Below are 23649 nucleotides of genomic sequence, written 5' to 3' on the forward strand. Positions count from 1 at the left end.
TTATTGAAAGGAGGGTGAGTGCCGGGAACAGAGTGAACGGTGCACTTAAATCAACTTTGGCAAATAAATGTTTGTCGCAAGAGGCAAAATTAGCGGTTCACAATGGAGTCCAGGTCCCGAACGTGATGTATAAGAGCGAAGTATGGACATGGAAAAACAGGGATGAAAGTAGGCTGAATGCTTTCAAAATGCGATCTCTCAAGCAAATGTGTGGTAAAACTATGTACGATAAATGCACAAATGTTGAGATCCGTGCATTATGTAGGGCTGAGATAAGTATTATTGACAAAATCAAGAAAGGAGTTCTGCGCCGGTTTTGACATGTAGAGCGAATGGACAGCGAAGAACGGCTAAAAATATTTACATTGCGAATTTTGATGGATGCAGAAATAGAGGAAGACCGAGAATGACATGGCATGACCAAATTCAACAAATACTTGAAGATGGACATGGATAAAAGTCAGAATAATCGGCGCGCGTACATGAGAAGATGTATGAATGTAGAGGAGCGAGATCTGTATACAAAGATATGTGGCATTCTATCCTCTCTGCCTACCCTTGCGGAGAAACTGCATGATGGCTTGTTTGTTTGTTACATTTTTAATGTTAACAATATACATTAGTTTTTGGTACATTTCAATCATCTGATTATCTACTTTCCCCAAATTCCTTATAATTTCGACCCATTTATTTCTTTTCACTGGATTTTGGGAATGCAAAAATAATATTAACTCACATTTATTATATTTTAAAAACATGTTCCTATCAGTGCAGTCCTGTAAGTAAGAAGATCTTCGCAATTTACAAAAAATGAAATTTATATTTGAATATTAATTGTTAGATGCAAGACCTTGAACTGATAGATGACTCTGTGTACCTCGACTCGCTTATTTTCAACAACGGCAGTTGCAGACCTGAGATCGGTCAGGATTCAAATGGCCAAAGAAGCAATGAACTGTTTGGAGAAGATTTGGCGAGATCGAGGTATATCAATGAACACAAAAAACTGTTGATGGAAGCCCTGTTATTCTCCATTTTCCTATATGGGGCTGAAACATGGACATGCGTACCTACGAGAGGAAGATGATCGATGCATTAGAGATGTGGTGTTGGAGAAGGCTGCTGCGTGTGCCTTGGACAGCCAGAAGGTCGGATGCATCGATACTGGAAGAGCTCTTACAACTCGTCTGTCAGTGGTATGTCTAAGAAGGATACTGTCTTTCCGTGGACATATTGCTAGATGTGAGCCACACAATCTAGAAAAGGCAATAATGTCTGGCCGAGTTGAAGGTAGGAAAAGCCGGGGTAGAATCTCATATAGATGGACTGACCAAATAAAGGAGACTACGGGGCTAAAATTTGAGGTGTCGGTTCGTCGAGCTGAGGACAGATTGGAGTGGAACAGACTAATCAGAAGTGTTCACGGTGGTCACGATCCTCAGCATTGAGGGACTGACTTGGAAGAAGAAGTATCGCTCATAAACAAATATTTACCAATGAAAAGTTACACACTCCTGTTTATCCAAAAAGTTTACGCTCTTTCATGGCACAAGCAGGCGATTTGGTTTCAATTCTAAACGTCACACCTGGCTGGCGGTCGAAAGATGACTAAATACGCGTTGGGGATGAGTTAAGTTTCATCATTTTTGAGGGCTCATGGCATGTCTATGTGTATTAATATTGCAATGATAGATACTAAACATATTTTAAAATCTGTAGTCGATTATTTCACTATGGTATATACAAAATACAGCATACATTATCTAAATATTTAAAAAACAAAACAATATTCAGTGATTCTCACATGATAATTGAAGCAATTATCTATTTGGTACAATGAGAATACAGTATTATACTATTCCTAGCATTTTTAAAGAAAAAATATGGTTGTGACAACGCATTTAAAATAAGCAAATGGTCACCCACAAAATCGAGGTTAAAAACTTATGTATCTACTTAGAAAAAATACTTATTATTTAGTAGTTATTGCACTAAAAAAGACAGATTTTCATTTTTGCAATGCTAAGAATAACAAAAATATTTTCAGTACAAATATAATTCAATACAAATGTGAAATACGTTGAAACCAAAGGTCCATGAAGTCCAAATATTTTTTTTAAATATTGTACTAAATTATAATAAACTGGGAAGATGACACAGATATACGAAATCAATATAATAATCACATACCTAGATTTTTTTTGACATTGAATAATATCAGTGCTACGGGAAATTGGATATAAAAATGTTTTCTTAAGTGCGGTAAAAATTAGAGCATTAAATTGTACGGCGAAGTTTCTTGGAAATGTATGAAAAAAATCATAAAAATGATTTTAATAAAAACTACTTTCAACGACAGTTTTTCCGAATCAACCAATGATAAAGCGTTGTTATAGATTTTCGGTTCACGGGAAGCCAATTAACCAATCAGCAGAACTCACCGAAGAGAGCTGGTGACGTAATACGCGGAGTAATTTCAAAATTACAAAACATTAAAAAATCATAGCACTGATAAATCGATACGTTGTCATAAAATCCTGTCTGTGCACATTCACACGATGACAATGCGGCTGTACGCGGTAGTAGGGGGTAATCGCTGTTCCGCGGAGATAGTAGCCCGTCTATCTCGATGACAATGTCTCGGAACAATGTTGCTGTTTAGCAATTTGTAGGTTATTTTGACACGTGGACAATGGTCGAGTCCTGGTACAAAACAATATCGTATTGTTGTGTAAACAGCCTTTTATGGACCTGTCATTGTGTGGTTTAAGTCATAGTTCTACCAAAAACAGACACATTTCTTTGATTCTTTCATCTGTTGATTTCTCTATAGTAGGGGTAGGCAGAGAGGATAGAATGCCATATCACTCTGCTTTGCATACAGACCTCGCTTCCTCTACATTTACACTTCTCATAAACGCACGCCGATTATTCCTACTCTTGATATGTCCATCTTCAAGTATTTGTTGGATTCGATCATGCCATGTCTTTCTCGGTCTTCTGCATCCATCAACATTCACATCGTAGATCCTTTTAGCCGTTCTTTCGCTGTCCATTCGCTCTACATGTCCAAACCAACCCCTTTCTTGATTTTATCGACAATGCTTTTCTCAGCCTTACATATTTTAGCATAATTCGCTGAAGTAAAAAAGCTGAAACCTTTTTTGGGGTGAGATTATTCTGAATTTTTACAAGATTAGTTAAGAAATTTATTTATATTTGTATTCTTAATTCGTAAAACAAATTTTCCTAAAACATTTACATACAATTTTAAAATAATGCATTAATAGTACGTCTTATATTACTGGCATTGTACACAGATATGTCTAATATTCAACTCCTCACAACCAATTTAGCACACAAAACTTGTTTATTATTTATTTTAAAAACTAAACGAGAATGATAAATGTCAATTAATCGACGAATACATGAACAAGGTAAGGGACAATTTATCATTTAGTTATATTCGGAAATCATTCATATTGTCCTTAAGCTAACAACACTGCGAAAGTTATGTTTTGTCCCATTTTATAAAAATCGATATTATCATTAAGAATTATTCACTTATAAAGTGACGACAAGTTTAAAAGGTAAATAAAAAATTATAGTCAATCTGTTAAGCTGGAAAATTAAGTTATGATTTGATGTATCATTATTTAATTACATGAACATTGTAAAAAGGTGCCCATATTTTATTTATTTATTATACGGCACAAGCATAGAATTAAGAACAGTCCAGAACCGCATACGCACATCAAACAGAAGGCGACTCAATTACTCATAAATGAGTAGGTTTACGTTTTGACCAATTAGTTTCATTATAGACGTCGCTCAGTACGCAACTCCTGATTTGAATTCAACTATGCCGTGTTGTGTCCTTTTAAAGTTTATAAATACTGCTAGGATCTTAAAGAAACAGGATGCAATAACATTTCATCTGTAATTGCAAATGAATGTGTATATTTTTGTCGAAGAAACAAAATGGAAATTTTGTTAGTGTTTCGAAGGTAGAATTTTTTTACCCTACTTTGCTCATCTAATAAAAGAACTAATGAAAATTAGACCTCGGATTAAACAACGCCGTGGGGGACATTTGAACGACATTATCTTTAAAACATCAACTATTATTTAACATGATATAAAAATTTCCGTTTTATGTAAAATAAAATTTGTTTTATATTTTAAGTTCAAAGTTCATTAATTCAATGACTCTTATTGAATGACCCTTTACTTATCTACTCTGTTGTGTCGATCAATGTTTCCGCATGCACAATAAAATTTTAGAGAAATTAACAGATTACTTTTTTAGTACCTTACATTTGTGTAATGATTTTTTTTTCCCATCAAGCAACATTACCCGGCGACTTCACGAATACGCGCAGCGAAAGCAAGATGGAGTGGGGGAATTATTGGACACAGTCCGATGTATTCAAATATGATTCTACGCTCCTTCTGGACTATTCTAAATTCTATGGGCACAAGTGCCTTTTCCAATATAATAATATAATGGGTTAGTTAAATATACAAATTTAAAAACAATATTAAAACATGGGTATAAAAAGAAGAAAAAAATAACAAAAATATATATATACAGTAAAACCTCGTTTTTACGTTCCCACTTTTTTCCATGCATTCTCATTCAAATATTCCCCCCAATTAACATTTTGTGCTTTTTTCATAACCCCGGTTTTACGTCAAATCAAGGTAAATAAAAAAAAGTGTAAATTATTGTCTCAAACTAAATTCAAAGTAGGTGCAGTGTAATTGACCATTTTGTTTAAGTGTCTAATTTTGACATTTGATTAAATAGTGACAGGCAGTTGACGCATGTTTGGGAAGAATAAAGTCTTTACATCAATAAATTACGATGCAGAAAGTTTAAAAAAATTGGCAATAGAAATATTATTTGATGTTTTAAACATAATCGAAAAGGAGATAGTTTAAACAGTTACCATAAAAGTGTGAAACAGTTTTGCCGCGATGTAAATGACAATTGAAATTTTGTGGTGCCATACCAAAAAAAGTGATACTATTTAAATAAAATTTCCCAATATTTAGGGAAAAATAGTTGTATGCATTTTATGCAAATTAAAAATTTTATTTTCGTGTTTTTAAGGTCAAGTACCTAGATACAATTAAATTTACATTTTTTTTAAATTCAATAAAAAAACACATGGTAGTATTGCTTGAAAAAATACAAAATATTTTAAATTAAATAATTGGTTAATATAAATAATCCCCAATCATGACAGTTCTTACAATTTTTCTGCAGTATATTTAGTATAGTCTTGTACAATAATTATATTTCAAAGAAATTTAATTTTTTCATACATTTTTCATTTCCTCACTTTAAAGTTTTCCTCAGTTTTACACTTTTTTGTTGCTCCCTTGAAAAACGTAAAACAGGGTTTTTACTGTATACATATATATATATAAATATACATGTATGTATGTCAGCATACAAAATATAAAAAAGTCCGTATATATGAATATAAAATGAGTTAACACCAGCTCGTTAGCGTAAGTAGCTTTTGCAAATAATTAGTTGATCGTTACTATAGAACATCATAAAACATTTAAAGAGAGATGATTTGAATTCCCAGAGACTTGAGTTAAAAATGTCGATATGAGAGGTACATTCGTGTCCTAGGCTGTGTACACGCGGTATTATAGAAGGGTGACAATAATATAGTAATAGAGTATTGTTATAAGTTACTCCTAACTAAGGCAGAAAGCAATGTTTGAAGGTAGTGGATGGAATAAATACGCTTAATTTAATCCTTACATTTTACTGAAAGCTCTACCTTATAACGCCTTTAAATGTAATTAAATAAAATGTTTATGTATAAACTGTCCCCCATTCAAAACTCTAAGTCTAATTCTTCTTCAATTCAATAAAATAAGCAGTTTTTTTGTCGTTCGGTAATAAGAACAAAGATTACATATGCAGTGTTGTTAGCTAATCGACGATATTTAAAAATTACAAATAAAAAACATATTACAACAGCGGAACTTTTTAGAGAAGGATATATGGAAGTCTAGGCATTTACAGGACTTCTGACCTGCCATTGGGTGGTTTATGTGGCCACAGTCATCATTCTTATTCCTTAAGTTCTTTTATATGTTGATTTTTGTGAAGTTAAAGAGTTGAAACCTTCATTGAAGGGGGTTTAAGCTCTTTGACTTATTTATTTAAAAATCACAAGTTAAACCGGTGTCATTTGAGGGTGCTGTAAATAGCTTCGGAAATAATAGGCGTGTGTGAGATCTCTTCCGCGGCGCTTTCTTGAGTAAACTTTATGTACGACAGACTCGGCATCTTCTCTTCTCTCGAGTCCAAGGAAGATTTGCTGATCTCCGAATCGTAGGCCGAGCTGTGGGTCACCTCCAAACGTATGGCGTGGTTCTTATCCGACCGACTGAAGATGTTAGCGCCGATTTTGTTGTCTTTTTCTAGAGAATTCCCGGCGGAGAATCCGCCGGACCCACTGAGAGATGAATACTTTTGCGAAACGTTTTCCGATATCTTTTCGTCGGAATCCGAATCAACGAAATCGGAATCGACGAAATTGTCGTCGTTGATTTGGTGCGGGTTTCTTTCGATTACGACAACTTCTATGTGTCTGAATTTGTTTTCGACCTTTTGAACTATTGGCTTGTTTTCGTCCAGTTCAATGTTGACGAAAGATGTGTTTCTGAAGATCTCCTTCTCGAACGATATTAGGTCTTCGTTTAGCTTTTTGTTTTTAATTTCTGGGTTGCAGATCTCCGCGTAGATGTTGTCTGATTGGTCCGAATCTTGCCTTTCGTGATTTCCTCTCCCGCTGATGGCGTCAGCGACTTGGCCATAAGGAAGGTCTTCTATCACTGGGAGTTTTCTGTTTTGGATGGATGATATTGATCTCTTTAATTTTCCGTGGTCAGAAATTGGAACTTCGCGATTAGATTCAACCTCCACTTCGATTTCTTTAATAGCGCTAACATCTGAATCACTTTGTTTCTTGCCATTTTGAACCACGCTCAAAGGCTTTCCAACGACATTGGTCGGTTCTTTTTTATCTTTTCCGTGAAGCAAATTTGACGTTGATTTGCTGAGAACTCTTTTGGTCTTGACGTGAAATTCGGAGCACAGTTTTTCAGTTATAAAGGATTGCTGATTCAACATCACTTGATTGTTGGAATCACTCCGACTGGATCCAGTACCGAAAGCGTTCAAATCTTCGCAACTGTGAATTTGGTCGAAGGAAGATGAAGAGGCAATGTCACTTTTTTCTGGAATAAGATCTGGTCGAATCCTTTGACGTCGTTCAAATCTTGATATTTTCTGTTTTCCTGTTTCAACTTCTAGCCTCTTGGCGCAATTGCCTGTGTAGATCTGTTTCTTCTTAAGACTGGAGTCATTTTCCGAGTAGTAATTGATCTGCTCTACACTGAGGTTCTTTTTCTGTCCTAAATCTGATAATCTGTCATCTGTATCCATAATGCCTGTTTGAACAGATACGGACTTGGTTAAGACCCTCTTGGGTTCTATCCGACCGGAGCTAGAACTGATACCAATATCTGAAGACGTGGTTAAACTTCTGTAAGACTGCCACTTGTCGGAAGACACATCTTCGATTCTTCTATTCATCCTCAAAGGGCCGAATCTATCCTCGATTAACTTGGACATGTCTTGGTACCTTTCCATCGAACCAGTTTTGTCGCTGTATGGATCAAACGGATCTCTATATTCTCTGTACTTGTCTAGTTTATTTTCATCGGCTTTATCATCTGCGAGTCTCTCCGTACTCCTCAGAATCTTTAAATGTTTGAACCACTTGGAAATTTTCGGTTGATTCGTATTACTTTCCCTAAAGACCCTCATTTTATCTTCGTTGAATTGTTTTTCCTTCTCTTCTTCTTTCTTCGCTACTTTTTTACTTTCTTCGTCGCTGTAGAGATCAAAGCTCATATTTTCTAGTTCGTTTTTGCTAATAAATATGATAGAACCTTCGTTTTCATCAGGAATGTCTTTGAGAACTTTGTCGCTTTTGCCAAAGAGTCTCGAGGCATCGACCTTTAAGCCTTGGAAGGTGAACCGTTTTTCTTTTTCGAATTTGAGACCGCCGTGAGCAACTTCATTTCTCGTCCTCTTGTTTACAAAGCCCTCGTTGATTTCCGGCTCTATCGGGTCTAGTTTTTTAGGGGTTATCTTTTCTCTCGGTGGTAAGTGGTCATTTAAGTTCTCCGGCATAGCGAATGTGATTTGTCGGATCCAAGAATCAACGTTGACTTGGCAGTAGGTAATGGCTTTATGCACTCGCGAGGAGAGGAACATTCTCTTCTCGGATTCGAAGCCGAGATGGGTCCTCTGCAGTTTGCTGTCGGTGTTGAGGGAGAGAAGAGTGAGTGTCGGGATCCGGGCAGAATCTGGTAATGTGGACATCACTATAACTGCTTCTGTGGTGACTGCTCGAAGGAGGAGAGTTCCTAGAATGAAAAGTAAAAACATTAGACATAATTTATCTTTTTGATGCTATGATATGTAAACAGCCATGTAATAACTGGAGAGTTTTAACAAAGTTCTTCGAAGGATTCTGATGCCAAAATCATTTTAATTCGCTTATAAAAGATAGCATTTGTAGTGAGAGTTTGTATTAGGATTGATGGATATACCTAAATTATGTCTAAATTCAGGTTTTCCATAAAGATTAATATACCTAAATTAGAGTACAAAGTGAGGGTTGCTATTAATATTGAAATTTACACCTAAAGCCTAAAGTGAGAGTTTCCATTGATATGTTTATACTTAGAGTCTGAAAATGAGGAAAGCCATTAAATGATATACCGACCTGGAGTAAGAGTCTGAAGTGAGATTTATATTAAGATCCAACAGACCCAAAATGAGAGCGAGGAAAGTGAGAGGATTCCATTTTAGGATTAAAATTCCCATTGAAATGAGTTTCACTAAGATTTGATAGACCTAAAGTGAGAATCTGAAGTGAAGGATTTCATTAAGATTACAATATCCACCAGAAGTGTGAGTCTCTATTGAGTTCCAATAGACCTCAATTGAGAATAAGGATAAAAATTGAATGATACACCTACTTACAGTACGAACGTCCTGAACGCTCTCTAGGGAAGAGAGAAAGCGTTGCTAGCACATAATTTACGTACTAATTATATGCCACCAACGCTTTCTTTACCCGCGGTGTTCAGAATCACACATCAGAAGTGAGTTTTATTGAAATCTAATAGACATTGAGATTGAATATTATATCGAGAGTTTCATTAAGATTTGATACACTTAAAAGGAGAGTCTGAAATGAGGAAATTTATTGAGATTACAAGAAAAGGAAATAATGGGAACTAGCGGGTAAAAATAATAAAATGACTAATCAGTAAAAAAGGCAACACATTTCGATAAAAGATCTTAACAACTTTCTAGCTTTTCGATTGATTGATATTCACCTGAAGTGAGAGTCGGATGGGGCGGAGCGGGTCCAGCCACGAGCCTCACCCTCAAAGGGAGGGGCTTCCCCAGCAGCCCCCCGCTTCCCCCTCCCAGCCGGCACAGCCCTCCCTCCCCGCTGGCCGCCCCCACGGGGTAGAACTCCCCCTTGGTAGAGAGAGGCGCATACAGCTCCTGCGAGAGTAAATCAAATGATGATAAATCCTCATCAGCACCTGGAGGTGCGTAGGGCGCTACATTGATAAACAGTATACAAATATAATAATTTTGAAAACCGGAAAAGGGAAACGACACAGAAAATTAACTTTTTTTTATTATTATTATTATTTATTTATTTAGTTCTATGTATTTACATAGTCTAATATATATTTACAACACAATATTTACATCTATACTTATTCTAACATTATTTATCACTATTATACACTTAGTATCCTAATTTATAATGTTAACTGTTTCATATGTACATTTTCATTAATTATATTCACTATTTACTACCTAATATTTTTCACATATATACTTTTTACATTTAATTTTAAATATATTTACATTAATTTCATTTTTTATGCTTTCTGGCATTTCTTCAAATAGTTTTATTCCCTTGTACATAAGGCAGTTCTAGGACATTGCTTTTGATTTCTTTTCCAGTCTTATATTTTGAGATCCTCTTGTTGCATAGTTTCTATGAAAGAACTCATTATTTTTTAGTTTATTTTGAAAATATCTCGGAACTATTCCTTTAATAATTTTGTTTATTTCATTGGCAACATTGAATTTGATTCTTTGATCAATTGTCATGATATCTAGAAGTTGAATCATTTTCTTAACATTTGTTCGTCTCCCACATCTTAATATTATCCTCATCGCTTTGTTTTGTATTATTTGGAGTCTCTTTAGATCTCCTTCATTACTTAAATATAAAATACTGGAGCAATAATCAATGTGGGGAACGATAATACTTTTAAATATCAGCAGAGAGGTTTTAATGTCTAATTTATTCCTTATCCTTCCTAACAGGGATACCTTCTTTGCGATTTTCTTACTCGTATAGTCTGCATTTTTTGAAAAAGATAATTTAGAGTCAATCCAAACTCCTAGATTTTTTATGCTTTCAACATTCTCAAGAACTTCTCCATCAAACATTCTACTAAATGTTATTAAATATTTGTATATAACCACTTACCGACTTTTCTATGTCTACCAGTTTTGAGACGTACCTGTCTCTTCACAAAATCAATTTTAAGCATGACTTTAACAAAGATACAGGAGTTAAAATCTAAATATAAATAATAATGTGTGGTAAAACTATGTACGATAGTTGCACAAATGTCGAGATCCATACATTCTGTAAGGCTGAGACAAGCATTATCGACAAAATCAAGAAAGGAGCTCTGCGCTGGTTTGGACATGTAGAACGAATGGACAGCGAGAGAGCGGCTAAGAATATTTACAATGCGAATGTTGACGGATGCAGAAATAGAGGAAGACCGAGAAAGACATGGCATGACCAAATCCAACAAATACTTAAAGATGGACAGGTCAAAAGTCGGAATAATCAGCGCGCGTGCATGAGAAGATGTATGAATGTAGAGGAAGCGAGATCTGTATGCAAAGATAGAGTGTTGTGGCGTTCTATCCTCTCTGCCTACCCTTACGGGGAAACGGCGTGATGGTTTGTTTGTTTGTATAAATAATGAAGGGTTAAAAGTAAATACAGAAATATTACAAATTTGCAAAGCTTAAAAAAATTGTTACTTTGATCAATAAATAATCAAACAACCATTCAATATGGGCCAGTTATACGATGTTCCAATGTAGTGGTCACCCTATATCTAATAAACTCACGCCCCTCCCTTGATCCCCTCCCTCTTTTTTCAACTATTTCTCCCACAACATAAAACATTTTCGTAACCTAATCAGTGCATGCGTTTACTAAAATGCATTCGCAAATGCATAAAATGCGCGCTGTGCAACAACTATGGTGAAGGTGTATAGTGGGTTTTGCATGTTGGTTTAATTGGTGTCCTGACGAAGAGACGGGTACGTCTCGAAACCGGTAGACAAAGAAAAGTCGGTAAGCGGTTATATACAATATGTAATAACATTTAGTAAAATCGTTTCAGTTTTGAGGTGCGGAAAACGAAACAAAGAAACGTCGATTTTATTGAATTTAGTTAGGCATAATAAGTCCGACGTGCAGTTTGTTGTCTTTTTCGCATAATATCGGGGAGGCATCAGCGAGAGAGTGACAGAAAAACTGTATTTAAATACCTATTTATCACATTTCTCTGTCACTGCATTTCGTCAATATAAAATTATTTGGTTTTTCTATTTAGTTTTTCTACTTAGTTTTTCGTATTTTTTATTTTCTCTCTATCTATCCTCGCCTCTGTTGTATACATCATGATTTGGTCTGACACGCGTTTTGTATATCCGAATTATGTTTCCAATAATCATGTGTTCATTGTACTATACGACATTTCTTAGGCATCCAGATGTTTACTAACTGAGATGGATATGTTCTCATCATCACTATGGCTGCATCATCTGCATGGCATGTGATGTTAATGACCTTATCTCCCTTAGTAGATTTACGACTTTTTTTTTATTCTTAAAAGCGTTTTTTATATATATTTATTCTGCTTGTGTAAGAAAAGGTTTTAGGCGTATATATTGTTGTACTATATTTAGTTATAAAGGTGCTAAACTTGCTTTGTTTCTTTGTTGTTCTCAATATGTGTTATTTTCTAAATGTTAATATTATTTATGTCCCGAATTGAGTTGTTGTAACTCCTGGGAATGTAATTCAACGTATTATACTTGTAAAATACTTTGTGTTATATGATTTATAAATAAAAACAAGTATAAAAAATATCACGTTTAAATTCAGTAGCTAAACATTAGTGGGACCGCCGCGTCATACTAATATCTGCTCCCACGCATCGCCCAACGCTCCACTCATAGAAAAACGGGCTGCCTTGATACGGGGAAGACTTGATACGTCAACTCAATACAATCACTAATTTGCTGTAAAATAATGAAGGATCATATATTTTTATTTATTTATTTAACTTTTTGTACATAATGTTATTTGTACATTGGCGGGCTTATTGCCAAATGGCAATTTCTTCCAACCAACCAATAAAATAAAAGTTTTATTTTTATAATTCAAGTTACAGAACATATTCAATAGAAAAAAAAATGATTAAAAAGTTAAAAATATATAAAAATAGAAATAAATGTATTTGTTTATAAATTACCTCAAATCAAAACTATTACTCAATGGGAAAAGGGAAAAAGCGGAAAGAGGAAAAAGGAAAGGAGGAGAGATTAAGGAAGAGAAAGGAGATGTTTCTTCAGACGTGATTTAAACAGAGATAATGTAGTAACATCTTTGATGGTGGATGGGAGATGATTCCACAGTCGAGCCGCATGGACACTATATGAGTTAGAGAAGAAAGAGGAATTGTGTAATTATTACTCCAATATATTACTGACTAATTTGTTGTATTTTTTTTATGTGCCCTCTTGTTCTCTTCATTTGGAAAAAAACGGACGCAACTTATGTTAAGACCCAAACTCTCGATACTATAATTGGATACCTGGACACTCAAACGCAGACGGTAACGAGGCAGCTGATGAATCGGCAAGGCTGGGAGCTGAGACAGCCTCAATAGGCCATGGGCCAGAAAGCAAAGCGTAATGCTCTCGCAGAAGTACCTGGTCAGGACCATGCGAAGAAACTGGTAAAAGGGTACCCGCAAAGGTTTGCTTTCGACCTAGTAAAGCTCAGCTTAGAGCTCGCTCAGGGCACTGCAGATTGAACAAGCACCTTGCTAGAATGAGGAAGTTCAGTGTTTTTTTTTGAGTTTTTTATTTGTTAAAAGACTGTTAAACTACGTCAAAACAATTTGTTTTTAATTTTTATGTATCGTATTATCGGCGCTACGATTTTTCAAAGTTTTGTATTTCTGAAATAACTCCGCGTGTAACGTCAGAGGTTCATTTCCGCTTATTCTCATTCAGTTCTTCCTATTGGTCCAGAAGCGACAAGCAGACCGGAAATCTTCCATAGCTCTCAGATCATAGGTTGATTAACATGAACCAGTGACGTCATTTAAAGTAGTGCGTTTTTATCAAAGTATTTTTTATTATTTTTTCTGTACATTTTCAAGAAACTTTGTAGTACAATTTAATGCTCTAATTTTTACCCCGCGTAAGAAAACATTTTTTGTATCCAATTTCCCGTAGGGCTGAAGTTCCTCATTATTAATATATTATGCAACCGTGCATGTGTGAAAATATTGAAAATATTGAGCAGTATGTTTATTTAGGTTTAACTATAGATTGTAATTTTAAATGGGATGTACATATTAGAAAATTGTGTAAGCGATTAAGAGCAATTAGTAATAGAATGTACATATTAAAATATTATGTCCCTGTTAATACTTTACGAATTATTTATTTATCTCTCTCTGAATCAATTATACGATACGCCATAACTTCCCGGGGGTTATCAAGTGAAACTAATATTAATTTTATTCAAACCTTGCAAAATTCTATGATCAAATTGCTACTACATAAAAATGTATACCGCCAGAGACACAATATTTCAATATCATTAATGTATAAATCTGTAAATAAATTATCTGTTAGGGCTCTACTTTGGTACAAATTAATTTGTCAGCATGCGTCGCACTCCGAGTATAAACTCAAGTTGGTACATGATTACAACACCAGGTTTACTAGTATGGAAGGGCTAGCTGTTCCTAGATACTGCAATAAATATGGCAAAAGGACACTGCAATACAGTATACCTAAAATATTTAATATGTTACCAAACAATATTAAAAATACTGAGTTAAATACAGGAGTTCGACGTTTGCTCAAATTATGGTTATTAGAAAAAAGTTTTTTGTATTAGTGATAGTTTTTGATTTTTCAAAATGTAACCTGTAATTGTTTTTCAAGTAAAATTATTGTTAATGTAGGCTAAGTGTAAATAATTAATGTAATTTATAAGAACCTGCTGACGAGTTGTATGTATGCAACTCAGCAGGACTTTAATTTAAGAATATTTCGTAAATATTTTTGAAAAATAAATTTAAAAAAAAATAAAAAAAAATGAACCTTTCCGAAACTTCAGATGTAGCAGAGCAGATGAGGAAGCATCTATACACATTCTATGTGAATGTGATGCTTTACATCATGAAAGGAGCCTCATCCTCGGGGGAGCGCTGGTTAAACCTGAGGATGTTAAAGAGCTTGCCCCCTACCTAATAGCCCGATACTTTACGGATTTGGATTTGAAAGGGGAGATTTAGCAAAATAAAACTCTCGCCTTCCACACAGTGGCCAGGCTCTTTATAGACCTGGGCTTGGAGGGCGATAATTGTTCACGCGAATCCAGACCCAAAGACCCAAACTACCATATAAAAGCATTCTATTGCTCACTTGTTCGTCCTCTTTTAGAATATGCCCCCGTGATCTGGTCTCCCTTCTATGTAGGCCGAATCAACCATATCAAATCAGTGCAACATCGTTTGCTAAGAAAAGTAGCATGGATAATTGGCCTCGAGAGGGGAGACTACACTTACGGAGAAATGGAGTCAATGTTAAAAATCTCAAGTCTACAAAAACGTAGAAGTAACATTGACTCCATATTTATGTTTAATTTACTGAATGGCTTAATTGATGTACCATCGTTACTGGAACAAGTGGCATTCAATGTTCCGATCCGCCGGTTGCGAAATAATAATGTGCTGCTCCTTGATCGACACAGCACAAACTATAGCTTGCATGCACCAATGTCGCGATTGTGTCGCATTGTAAATTCGAGACAAGATCTGGACTTTTTTGGTGCAAGTCTTTATAGATTTAAAAAATCACTAAGATAGACCAAATCTTGTCTTGAGTCTTTTTTAATTTTATTTTAAAGGAATAACCCGCTAAGCCTCTATTTTGAGGCTTGTCAGCAGGTAGGATAGAGGGGATATGGAAGAAGGTAATGAAAAATACACCACAACAGCCAGACCAATTGAGAAAAAAATCTTTCTTGGATTTTTTTCTTGCAACACAGATAGCCGTCTAACCAACTGCGCCACGGCGCCTGTCAAGGTAGTAATTTTTATATTTTTTTCGTCCAAGCCTTAATTTTATTTAGTTGTATTTTATTTCATTTGTACTTGTATTTAATATAAGAAAATGTATATACCATTGTTGGAATGGACTGTTATGTCCGTCAATAAATAAATAACAAATAAAAAAATACCTTATCTTCCAAGTAACAAAATGATCCAGATAAATGTTTCAGTTGGAGTATGTACCGATGCGGTCCCCGGTGGGATGGACAAATGGTGATGATAATGTTGTATGCAATGTTGAGTACATCACAACTAACAATCCACAGCGTGTTATTATTTTACTTGTATGGACAAGGCCGTCAGACGTCAGCCGTCAGCCGTCAGCCGTAATATGGCCATAATGGCATAGCAGTGTGCCTCCCGCATGTCGCACAATGTCACTGGCCGCATCCACAGTACGGCACACGTAACTACGCCTTGCGAGACTGTGTTATGAGGAATTGGAACTGAAGAACTAGTCTTGACACACTACTACTGCTACCATCACGCCATTTCCCCGTAGGGGTAGGCAGAGAGAATGGACCGCCACACACGTCTATCCTGGCATACAATCCTAGCCTCTTCCACATTCATACATCTTGTCATACATGCCCTTCGGTTCTGTCTGCTTTTGACATGACCAGACTTAAGATTTTGGTTTTTCTGATCATGCCACGTCTTCCTTGGTCGTCCTCGTCTAACGTTGCCGTTCATTTTTGCCATATATGCTTGTTTTACCATTCTCTCGTCGTCCATTCGTTCTACGTGACCAAACCATCTCAGAGACCCTTTCTTAATCTTATCAATTATACTTGTCTCAGATTTACACTGTCGCCTGATTTCATCATTCGTAACCCTGTCATACATTGATTTCCCGCACATTCGTCTAAGAGATCGCATTTCAACCGCGTTCACTCGGCTTTCATCCTTCTTCTGCCAGTTCCATGTTTCACTTCCATACATAAGTGTTGGGACTAAAACTCCGTTGTGCACTGCAAGTTTAGCTTCGATTGACATATTTTTATTAGAAATTACTGTGCTTAGTGCTCCGTTCATTTTGTTGCCCGCATTCACTCTTCTTTCAACATCTTTTTCTACTCTTCCATCTCTTAAAAACATGCTTCCCAGATACACAAATTCTTCTACTTGCTCGAGGCATTCGTTGTTTACATTTATTATGCAGTCAGTAACCTCACTATCCCTTTCAAATACCATCACTTTTGACTTACTTTCGTTCATCGCCAATTCGCTCTCCAGGCATACATCATACATTCTAGAGACTCACATAATTAATTAATCTCTGCACTTCTTACTAATGATATCTAATGGACACATAACCTTAGGACTACACATCACGAGAACACGCGGATTTTTTTACCACAGTGAGGGACAAAACGAAGGTAATTGCCGGGGCCGAAATGAGCAGCAGATGAAAGTAATGACGTCAGGAGTTCCACTAAATTACTGATGTTTCTACCGTGAGCGATCTGGGTGTTTTGTTCGATTCGAAATTATTATTTAAAGAACACATTACTAAAATATCTAACAAGGCTGTAAAATTATTAGGATTTGTACTTAGAGCCGGAAAAAAATTAAATAATATAAACACATTAAAATATCTTTACATATCTCTAGTTAGAAGCCAACTAGATTATAATTCTCCAATATGGTCACTGGTCACCTTATCAAATTACTTTCTCGGATTCTATTGAGAGAATTCAGAATAAGTTTCTTAGATGTATTAATTTTAAGATGGGTTTTTCTACTAATCAATTAAATTATAACAAAATTTTAGACTCTCTTGAATTAACTAAATTGCAAAAACGAAGAACATCGACCGATCTTACGACTTTATATAAAATAATAAAACCAATGTTTGATACCCCTGATCTACTGAAATCGATTCATTCTATGTACCACCTAGGTTAAGCAGAACATCTACAATATTTTATTGTCAAAATTCTTAAACGGTAGCTCAATATGTTTTTAGATTACAGAATACCGGGAATGAATATGCATCATATTTTGATATATTTAGTTTATCTCTGCCTAACGTAAAACATAAAGTGACCAACATATTTTTATCAAAAAGAGAAAATCAACTTCAGGTGATTGGGTTGGAATAGTTATAATTTGATTGATTAATGTATTTTGTTATTGTATAATTTCTTTAAAATATATATGTATTTCAAGTAATTAATAATGTGTACAGTACGAGTATATTAATATTTCTTACTCGATTTTTTTATATTATTATTATTTTTTTTTTTTTTTTTAATTATTTTTTCACGCCCATAAGGCTTTTACATACATGAAAGTTTTACAAAATATAAGTATATTAACAACATTAAATTTAAAAAATACAATATAAAGCAACAAAAGATAGAACAGTGTTAAGAAGTAAAGTTGGTATAAAAAAAAGAAGATGAGTATATAAACAACATAGATTAAAAAAAAAAACACAGTTCAGTTCAGTTGGTTTAAAAAAAATAACAAAAAAATTAACAATATATATATATATAAAATAAGCTAAAGAAATACAGTTAAAGGTTTAAAGCAGCTACATAATGTTATAAAATACAATATGAACAGAATATTACGTTCTATTTGATAAGGAACATATACATTGATGTTTAAAATTTACAAGACTCACGCTAAAGACATTTTTAAGCACTCTTTAATACATTTTTAAGCACTCTTTATACCACATATATGTAAATGGCAGAAATGCGGTATATAAATAATAAAAAAATGCGAAGGAGTTTGTCTACCTTGGGAGAAAGATCACCCGGGACGGTCGGTCAAAGAGCAAGGTTGACAGCCGTGTGCATCAGGCAAGACTCGCGTTTAACAAAAAATCGAAGATTTAAAAATAAAATCATGTTAATTCTCTTGTTCGTAGCAATTTGGAATTGGGTGATTCACTCATAATGTGTTTTATAAAAATTAAATTGAAATTCTAAACTCTCGACCCTTTCGATGACTTAGTTTGACAGAGTCGGGGGATTTAGGGCATCAAGACATGAAGTGTTACACAGTACGTGGGTTTTTGCAATATTGTATTTGAACCCATGCATGCGGAATACCTATTTAGGCTATCTACAGTGGCCTGAAGACCCCTGACTGAACCGTCAATTATAACCGCATCATCGGCATACTCTAGGTCGCAGAGTTTTCGGGAGGAGGAGATGGATATTCTTCGATCTAGTGGAATTGACTTCCTTAAGATGAAGTCCATGAGAATACATGACTGAGGATAAATGACCCGGCACAAGCAACGCGTTGACAGTTGACACCATTATAGGCGTGAGATGCACACGCAAATCCTGGTTTGACCAAATCTTTGTTGCAAAATAGGATTTATTTGGTTTTTTTTTAAATTTGACCACAGATTTCACAAAATTTGTGTACTACACGACACAATATTCTTGCCAAAGATTTTGCACCATTTTCTGACCCATGTATACGAGCTATATACCAGAAAGACCCGTCATAACATTGACAAGTTACCTCGCTGACTCTAGAACTTAATTGATCATATAAAAACAGTGCAAATTGTAATTTATGTAACGTAATTGCGGACAAATGGTTTTATTTCAATACGTCCACAGTAGGCACCCAGTGCAGTTTGACAAATGACCCCGGATATGGCGCAGTTCCTACCCACGTGGAATTATTAACATTATTGGATTAGTGCTGGTCACACAGGATTCCGACTGGCATTCCTTTATTCTGTTCATTATTCAAACGTTGAATATTTCAAATTGGGTAGTGTTTATAAAACTGTTTCATAATATTTCGAATTTTCGAGAGGATACCATATGACATCGTGCTGCTCTATCTGTAACACGTTGAACAGGGCTGACCTAAATTCCCGCCACGCGTTAGCGGGCGGTACAGCGGGGAGGGGAATGTGCGTTGGGAGGGGAATGTGCGTAAAACATAAAGCACGAAATCCTGATTTTTTGTGTTTATGGCTGAGAAAATGCGACCAAATAGCAAAAAGCACACGTGATAACTGACCAGCATACGAGTATCAAAGATTATTAAACTTTAGAGCGATGAATTGTTATGTTTGTTGTTTGCACGGGGTGAAAGCAAATACAAATGTGAATTATTATTGAAAGAACTCAGCAGAAAAATATTTTAATAATTTTGATACATTCTCTCAACATTATGTGATAGGACTATTATTTTATATTTTATTTATTTATAATACAAACAGATGTACAGGGTAAATTAGTATAGATAAAAAATGTATACATAGTAGGGCCTGCCATCCAATTATATGTATTTACGAAATTATACTGTAATAAAGCGACGACGGCTTAAAGTTTAAACTATATAAATAATAAATGCACTATATATTCAAATAAAAGAAATTTGGACAAAACAAGGAGATAGTGGGAAGGAAAAGAAGGAAATTGATAAGGAGTGGTGAAGGATGATTGAAGGAAAGTAGGAGTAGAAAATTGCATTTGATTAAATGATTAAGAGCAAGAAAAGAGACAAACCGTCTATTCTCTGTTATTCTGAATCAAACCTATTAGTTCTCTTCTGTACCTATTATACGGAGTGTTTTTTTTTAAATTTTCATACATAGAAATTTAATTACAAAAATACACTTTTAAAAAAATACATCTTAAAATTAAGCTATAACATAAATTGGAAAAAATGTCCACAAAGACTACAGCGTCTGAGCGTGGGCCATTCTTTTTTAATTATTAATAAGTTTATAGGATATAAATATGGTATTTATTTATTTATTTGACACTTTATATACATATAAGGGCGGGCATATTGCCTTAAGGCAATTTCTTCCTACCTACCCAAACCGTTCAGTTTGAGAAAATTATAAATACATGGACATATTGAATCTTACAATTTTATACAAATATTAAAAGCAAAGATTAACAAAAATAAATAGACATGAAAAAAATTAACACTACTATGAAGAGAGGAGAGGGGATGGGAAGGAAAGAAGAAAGATAAAGGAACAATTTTCATATTTAGACAGTGACATTTCAATCTTGACTTAAATGTAAATAAAGAACATCGTCTCTAACATTCGTGGGTAGACTATTCCACAATCGAGCGGCTACTACTGCGAAAGAGGAGGCAAGAAAATTAGAGCGATGACAGGGTATTAAAAGGGTTCTCTCGTTACTAGAACGAAAAGATAGTCCGTTTTGTGAAAGGTATGACATGACCACGAAAAGAAAAGAAAAACAAAATTAACATATGCTGATATTACTAAAACATGATTTATTTGCAGTATGCTTTTTGTTTTTAATTTTAAATATATTTTTTTTAAAGCTGTCTATCTGTTCCTTCCATGCTAATGCAAGACCTCAAACCTACTTCAAACTGTACCAGTGATTTAATGTTTTGTAATTCCTTAGTTCTGCGTCCTGGAACTGGCAGTAAACTATCGGATCTATTGCTAATACGATTTAAATTATTACTAAATAATTCCCTATTTAAGTGAACATATTTCAGGCACTGAAATAAACATAATTTTCTAAGACTAAGGAGTCCACTCTCTGCGTATAATTTATTACTAGGAAATAGTCTATGTTTTTTGTACATTATCTTAATAATATTTTTCTGTGCAAGACAAATATATATCAAGGCTATTAAAATTCTTGTTAAATGCTTCACATATACGAGGGATCGTAGAATGTTTCCGATGATTAGTTTTAATAATACGAATATAGAAAATATCAGAGAGTCTAGTCGGTCAGGAGGGGGACATTGTAAGCAAGTAGATGAATTATGCAAATGAAATCGATATGATGATTAACAAAAGTTATGCTACCTGGATACCCCCCCAGGAGGGCAACTTTTGACAGTTGTTCGTAGAAATGGTTAACAATAAAGTGGCGATGTCAGTACCCATTAGTCGCTCGCTGTATACATTATGCTTGAGGAATATTCAGAGCAAGACGCCATTAGGTATTCAACAAGCACGCAATCAGAAAGTTAAGAAAACGTTGTGACCTGCACATCTGACATCTACCGGCAGCGAAAGTAAACACAGAACAAATGTAATTAATTAATGGTGAATATTAATGCATTGAGGGGAGACCCTTAAGCCCACCATCTACCCGCAGCTGTTATAGAATCCTGAGGGACTCTCTGTCAGCTGCGCATAGAGGAAAGTTATTATAAATATTCCTAAGGAATACAAACTCTATGCAGATTAAGGAGGGGGGAGGAGGATGTATGGACAGAGGCCAACACGTCGTCCCCACCCCTCAGGATCCCCTCAATGCCTCTGTTTTTTTTTATTCAGAAAAATATGTTAACAAACAATTTACATAAATAAATGTGTCCAAATATACAAAAACATTTTCTTAAAACTATAGTAACATAACAAACATAACTTACACAAAACATAAGAAAAAACACGGATATTTACATTAAGAGAACGACTTTGGATAAAGAAGGACTCCCTGGGTCAGAGGCAGAGGATCCGAATACCACCCCCGTAAGGGGAGGACAAAACAAAAGAACGTGTGCGTTCCGCTCGGAAGGAAGCACAGACCCAACTGAATGAGCATCCCACAGGAACAGTTGCCTGTCCCACCATATTTTACCCACCTAGGCGTCCGCGCATCTGAGGAGCTGAATATTAATGCAGTTTTTATTTTAGTTTAGTGCCACATAGTGGCTAGATATCGTAAGGTAGGGGAAACATGACTTATTGAACAAGTCCAAATTACCCGCCGTATCCCGGTTATCCTAATTACTACACTACACAATAATAATTACGTGTCAAAATCAAAAACTGTATAAAGGTATTATTATTATACTCTACTAGATAGTAGCTATTTGTTAGTTCATGTTAAACATATGATTGAAAGGATTGAATAGATTTAACCTCAAGGAATAAATAAATAAAATAATTTAAGTTACTTCCAAATTTTGGTTTATTACACACGAAAATACAGCGATTACGCAAATTATATTTTAGAGTGAATTTGAATACTGGTGAAGACAGAGAAGGGCGAGTGACGTGTTACGCGCCCTTATATAGGTCCATTGGGCTCCGTGGCCATAGCCAACAACACATCCTCGTCTCTCACTCTCTGGTCCCCAAACACTTCCCCCCAAGTGATAACGCTATGGAAGAAGAGTGGGGGTGGTCACTAGAAATTTGTATTAGCTAAGGTCTATAGCGGTCTGGAAAATGAATGTTTCGACCTGACCTGGTTATGGTCGTCGTTGTAGTCGTGGGAGGACCTGAACTTTCTTTCTCTTCCTCTTATTTTTCTTCCCGATGTAGGAAGGCAGGCTTGAGACGATCAATGGAAATATTTTTCTTCTTCCCGTTCTCCAGTATTGTGAACACTTTGTCGTCTCTTGCTAAAACTTTAAATGGGCCTGTATTTTGATTTCATTTTTTTTGCACCACAACAGGCCAGGAGGCCCAATTACAGTGGTGAATTGCATTACAGAACAACCAGGCTTGAGAAAAATCACATTTCAATTTTTGTGTTCTCACCGGGAATCGAACCCGGAACCTTCCGTGCGTGAGTCAAGCGTCTTGACCACTACACCACGGAGGCCGCCGTATTTGGACTTTGCAGCGGTTTCCTCACTTCTACTCTTCTGAAGACATGCGTGGTAGTTGGGAGATCTTCGTACACGAAGACTTTCTTTTTGCTATGGTTTGAACCTGGAACTGCTCTGAGTTCATTGAAATGCATTTGCAATTTTTTTGTAAGCGTTTCTATGTCTTGTTCTTTGCTGCTTGTAAAAAAATCACATGGTAGTCTGAGCGTTTTCCCAAATACTAATTCCGCTGGGGATCGTCCTGCTTCCTCTCGCACGGCATTTCTAAGACCGAGTAATATTAAAGGTAGCGATTCTGTCCATGAGGTACTGTTGACCTCCATTATTGCTGACTTTAAAGTGCGGTGCCACCTTTCAATCATTCCGTTACATTGCGGGTGGTAAGCTGTTGTTCTTTTTAGTTTGATTCCTAACATTGCCAACGAGCTGAACAACTGCGATTCAAACTGTCTCCCCTGATCGGTTGTTATTGATTCTGGATTCATATCTCGCTAGCCA

General features: G+C 35.4%; 1 protein-coding gene across 1 annotated transcript in view; it reads right to left on the reverse strand.

Annotated features, from left to right (window-relative positions):
• Nucleotides 1-5332: 5332 nt before the first annotated feature.
• Nucleotides 5333-23649, reverse strand: part of B4 (imaginal disc development protein B4) — a 94767-nt gene continuing 76450 nt past the window's right edge. The window contains exons 4-5 of the mRNA XM_088239188.1: nucleotides 9451-9625; nucleotides 5333-8469 (exon numbers count right to left, since the gene is read on the reverse strand). Coding sequence (XP_088095314.1) covers nucleotides 6218-8469; nucleotides 9451-9625 — 2427 coding nt within the window. The 3' untranslated portion in view covers nucleotides 5333-6217. The remainder of the gene's footprint in view (nucleotides 8470-9450; nucleotides 9626-23649) is intronic.

The sequence above is a fragment of the Micrasema longulum genome, unplaced genomic scaffold (genome assembly GCF_059751315.1).
Source record: "Micrasema longulum isolate JH-2025_06_02 unplaced genomic scaffold, ASM5975131v1 h1tg002088l, whole genome shotgun sequence".
Lineage (NCBI taxonomy): Eukaryota > Metazoa > Arthropoda > Insecta > Trichoptera > Brachycentridae > Micrasema > Micrasema longulum.